We start from the raw sequence: 5,653 nt of genomic DNA on the forward strand, positions 1-5,653 counted from the left end.
AAACTAATCGCCCGGTCTTTGATGGAAAAATATAGGCGCAAAGGGACGTTCGCCATTGGGTTACCAAGAACGGGAAGACTAGCTAAATACTCCTTCAACTGGACGAAAGCTCCTCACACTCAGAGGTCCACACAAAGCGATTGTTCTTCTTTAAGCACTGGAAATACGAGTAACCCTTGTCGACACTGGCTGATAGGAAACGAGATAGAGCTGTCATCTGTCCAGTCAGTTGTTGGACTTCTTTGACAGTGGTAGGGCTCCTCATTCGATGGTGGTGACACACTTATCAAGGTTGGCTTTTATGCCCCTCTCGGTTAGCATAAACCAAAAGAACTTACCTGCCTCTACCCCGAACACACATTTTTCGAGGTTTAACTTCAGGTTATACTGCCTATGGTCATAAACAGTTCCTCAAGATCTATCACATGCTGCTTTTCTCTTTGGACGTAACGACCATATCGTCCACGTACGCCTGCACATTCGCCCGAGCATGGGGGTGAGAATCATGTCCATCGACGCTGGTAAGTAGCAAACTCCATCATGAAAGCAGTTTTACTCTCATCATTTGGGTGCATCCGAATCTGATTGTACCTGATAATGCATCCACGAAACTCAGTAGCCGGCAACCGAGGTGCTGTCCACTAAGGAGTCAATGCTCGGCAGTGGGTATGAATCTTTCGGTCATGCTTTGTTTAGGTCCGTGAAGTCGACGCACATCCTCCACTTGTTGTTGGCTTTCTGAACTAGTACCACGTTCGCCAACCATTAAGGGTACTGGATCTCCCTGATATGGTCGACGTCTACAGTTTCTGAGTCTCCGTCTTAATGATTAGGCGCTTTTCTTCGTTAAACTTCCTCCTCCTCTGCACTATTGGTCGAACTCTGTTATCCATAGTGAGCCTGTGCATAGGAAATCAGGGTCTATACCAGGCATGTCTGTGGAGGACCATGCCAAACGCGTCCAGGTGCCTGGCTATCACCCTAGCTATTTGGTCCTGCAACCTGACCTATCGAGGTGCCGAGCTGAACAACATCCCTTCGATTTCCCGTTCCCGGACGTCACCAGTTGGTCCCGGTCGTTGTCTATGGACTAACTCAACCTCCAAGACCTCGACCACTTTCCCACATGAGAAAAGTGGTAGAGTTGTAACCTTCTGTTCTTAAGCTACTTTCGTAACACTTCTGGGCATCTTTCTGGTGGACCTTATCGTAATTACCTTTCCCTCAAGGATGGTAGCTTCATTTCATGTGCTTCGTAGAAAATACCGCTCCCAACCTGTTCAACGAGGGCCTTCCTAACAACAGGTTATAAGCAGAGGGAGTATTAACCACGACATACCTGATGACGATAGTCCGACCGCTTCCTCATCTAAAAAAGTCTTTCTTAAATCAATGTAGCCTCGAACTTCCACTTGGTCCCCTGCGAAACCAACTAAGCACCCGTCATGCGGCCTCATCTGATCGGGGGATAGCCGCAAGTTGACAAATGTTGACTAGAACAACACATCAGTCAAGCTCCCTTGGTCAATGAGAGCCCGATGTACCTTTCTCCCTACCATAACAACGAATATCACTACCGGGTCATTGTCGTGAGGGACTACACCTACCAATCTGCCTTTGTGAAATAGAGATCTGGGTCTGGCATGTCACGTGATTCCTTCTTCTAATGACATCATCGCCCTTGCGTATCTCTTGTGTTTGTTAGCCGTGCTACCTCCTCCAGAAAATCCACCCGAGACCGGATTTAACTCGACGTGCACGGGACATCATGTGCCTGGTCCCTTAGAACAACTTCCTCTTGTGGTTCTTTTTGGTTGGCTTCAAGATACTCCTCAAGAAGCTGTCCTCAAAAGCTTGGCCAACTGGTAGCCCTAAAGCCATGCACCGTCAGTACCATGCCGAATCCCTTGTGGAATTCGCACAATATCTTTTCTTTCTCCCAAATTTTTGTCAGCCTTTTGGGGAAATCTCAGCTTTTCAGCCATTGCCGGTATGCCTATCAGTTCTTGTACGATACTGCGGAACTTGGGACGAAATACTTCCTCTTTGCCTCTTTCCTTGAATTCCCCCTTCCATAAGTGTGATGTCTAGCCTCTGCCTTCTTCCTGCCGAGGTCTCATTAAACCTCATAGGCCAAGAAGCTTTGCTAACTTCCTTCGGCTTAACCAGCCGAGAATGTGAACGGTTGTTTCTAGCTGCTACGCTTCTTCAACATTAATGGGGCAACCGCTCTTCGTCTGATCTCGGAGAAAGATTCTGCAGGTTTCTGATAAGGGAATCGCAAAACGGTCCTGGAGCGACCCTTTGCTCAAAGGCGGACACCATTAAGTTCTCATCATGAGTTCAGAGTTCATAGTGAGAGCCCAAAATTGATTTAGATAATCCTTCAATGCTCCCTTCCCTTTAGCGCACATTGAAGAAATCATATAAGATTGGGGGCTTGACCCAGTTGGCATAAAATGCTCCGAAACAATTTGGCGAACTGTGCAAAAGAGGTAATATGGCCATCCGGGAGTCCACTGAACCATTGTATTGCCGTACCCGTGAAAGTGCCCATGAACATCTTGCACCGTACTGCATCTAACCCACCCGAGATAATCATCTGGGCATTGAACGCAATGAGGTGACTTTCAGGGTCTTCTACCCCTGTGAAAGTAATCTTGGATGCCATATAGTGCGCGGGCACTGGCTCGTCCATAATAGCCCGTGAGAACGGCTCAGAGTAGTCTCTCTATGGCGGATTTGGCTTTCGTTCTCTCGGGACACGTTGATCTCTACGTAAATCCTCATTGGTTTTGCGTAACTCTTCTCGTAATCTCTCATGCTCTTGTCTGGATTGCTCGTTGGCTTCTTGGAGATTCCTTATGGTCTCCATAAGCTGCTGCAATGTGGGAGCCTCACCTCCTTCTTGTCCCAATGGCACCTGCCTCGTATTCCTCATCTCCGTCTGCAAACTCGAACCAGAATGTGGATGGAATCAAGTTTTAGCGGGCCCCACAGTGGGTGCCAAATGTTCTCGTCAGTTGACTGGGTCGCCGATTGACTTTAGGTTGAATGCCCCTTCTGGATCTACCTCTTTTGGAGCCAAGTCCAAGCCTCCTTCTTGCACTAGAATAAGGCTCCATTGAGACAGAAGCGCTCTACCTGTTGATTACACTCTGACGATCAAGTCAGTGGCGAGAACATATTCTAAAATAACATTTATCTAAATTAGTGACTAATTTATAATAGTTAATAGTTAAAATTTTGGTAGCTAATGTTAGATACCAATTTAAAAACTACTTTATATACCAATAAATTTTTTAGTTTATAAAATAGTATCAAACTTAGTCCAATATAATGACTAATTATTTTTTTGTCTCTAAATTAATTATTATTTAATAATTTTCTTGCAGTGACAATTAAATTATATATAAATTAAAAAACATATATTTATTATTATTAGGTATTCATTTATAGTTTATTTAAATTTGTAATGTTTATGATTATAATGAATACAATTCTGTATATAAAAAATTAAACACTAGTAAAGTGTATATATTACTCATAATGTTTTAAAGAGCTACACAAGTAAACAAATCCTAATCCTAATTTATTTATATATATATATATATATATATATATTATTACTATTCAAAAGTCATATTGTAGGAAATATATTGTATAGAAAGTTATAAAACACGCAATAATATATAGTTCTAATTTACAGTGTTAACTTAACATAAGTGTGGTTTTCGTTTTAACATTTATTAGTTTACTGTTTAATTGTCTTCCTTTATTTCATTGAAAATAACCACGAAATTTAACTTACAGAACTCCTCCCCACTAATAACCTGTTATTACCTTTCCAACCACTTGTCAAAAAGGACTTTGACTTCTATTTTTGCTATTATTATATGGTACTTTACAAATTGGTCAATGAACACAGTAATACCAAATTCTTCCTCATTTGACCTTTTTTATTCCTAGTCTTTTCATGGATTTTAAGCATACATGAAATATAAATTTTGACACTTCATTTCAGTGCATGCTTAGGGTTTCACTTCATCTCCGATTGATAATGTATTACAATTTGCTTGTAAACACAAAAAAATGTTAAAATATTAATGCAGGTTCAAATTACTTGAAAGAAAAATATTATATTATTTCTTTAAAGAATGAAGGAAATATATAATATTTAGGTTAACCCGTTTGAATCTTGTGGTTCAGTCAAGTATCATAAAGTCGTCTTTTAAACAGAAGTGAATAGAACAACTCAAAAAGCACATTTTCTTTTCACGGTCATCTCTTTGAAGGGACTAAGGAAAAGGAAATAAAGAGAAGAGAGAGAAAATGAAAGGTGGCATGTGTAATATGAAAAAAAAAAATTAATTTAATTTATTATTAGAACCTACATGGTATATTTTTTCAAAGTTTCCATCTTATAATTCATGCTAGTTGCTGGAAGCAATCATTCTATTGAATATGATTTTATGTAAAATGTCCAACATATTTTATAGAATCATCTTTACCTTTTTTTTTATCTCGATTTGGATTAAAATGATAGTTCATGGGCCTTAATGACTAATTATCCTTGATTAATTAGTTTTGAGACATAATCTTATTTGTTATAATTTAAGTTACGAACACGTATAGTTCTTATCCAATAAAATTAAATCCATTTTGCTTATATATAGTTTACCAAATACAAAGTATAGTCTTATAAATATTCAATTTTAGTCTTATAAAATTTCAAGTATAGATTTGGTTTTCTAATTCTCTCAAATTAAGCAATTTAAGCCAATCTTAATATGTATTTAATTAATTTTAATTGAAAATATCTATGTATATAATATAAGAGATAATAGTATTAAGAAGTGAATAATATATTAGTGATAGATGAAAATGATTTAATTTTAGAAATTTGAAAGATAAAAAGAGGATTTAGAGAAGTAATATTATAAAGAGTGAAGTAATGAATTTGATACACATGGCATGTCAGACCCTCATGATGCGAAGGTGCATTTTGTGTTTCAAGAAATGAAAAGGAAAAAGTAAAAATAAACGAAAGCTTGAGTATGTGTATGTATGGGGCAGTAGCAATGAGAGTTAGTAGTGGGACTTGGTCTACCAACCCCTAACAAAACGGCATTTACTTCTCGTAGAATTTGAATACCCCCATTCAAAGGAAGGACAGTTAGTTTCTTACCCATTTCTCACCTTCATCCCATCACACTTTTGTTCAACAAAAAGATCCAAATTTGAAGGGAAACCATTATCAATCTCATCACCACAGACCCCAACATAACATTCAATTATTAAATAAACACATATTCATTCAATTCGGATACTTAACACACTATTTCAAAACTACATAAACATCATCCGCAAGCTCACAATTCCACTTCAACACAAAAATAACAACTTATTAATAATATAATAATATTAATAATGAAAATAATAATAATTTTATTCTATTAAGCTAATTTGCGAATCACAGTATCATGAACCAGTATTTGCGCGATTCATTTGTTATTAAAATGACATGTGGGTGATGTGAGTTACGTGTAACTCTTCCTTTCGACGGTTGTAGTTTATCCTTCAGTTGAATGTCACAGCTCAGTGACGTTGGAAACTGAACGAGTCGTTTATTTCTGTCATAAAAGAAGGTCCT

At 38.4% G+C, this 5,653-nt stretch overlaps 1 protein-coding gene across 1 annotated transcript in view; it reads right to left on the bottom strand.

Moving 5' to 3' along the window:
- Window positions 1–2,731: 2,731 nt before the first annotated feature.
- Window positions 2,732–5,653, bottom strand: part of LOC137824773 (uncharacterized) — a 17,679-nt gene continuing 14,757 nt past the window's right edge. The window contains exon 2 of the mRNA XM_068630451.1: window positions 2,732–2,947. Coding sequence (XP_068486552.1) covers window positions 2,732–2,947 — 216 coding nt within the window. The remainder of the gene's footprint in view (window positions 2,948–5,653) is intronic.

This window comes from Phaseolus vulgaris, chromosome 8 (genome assembly GCF_000499845.2).
Source record: "Phaseolus vulgaris cultivar G19833 chromosome 8, P. vulgaris v2.0, whole genome shotgun sequence".
NCBI classification, from domain to species: Eukaryota; Viridiplantae; Streptophyta; class Magnoliopsida; order Fabales; family Fabaceae; genus Phaseolus; species Phaseolus vulgaris.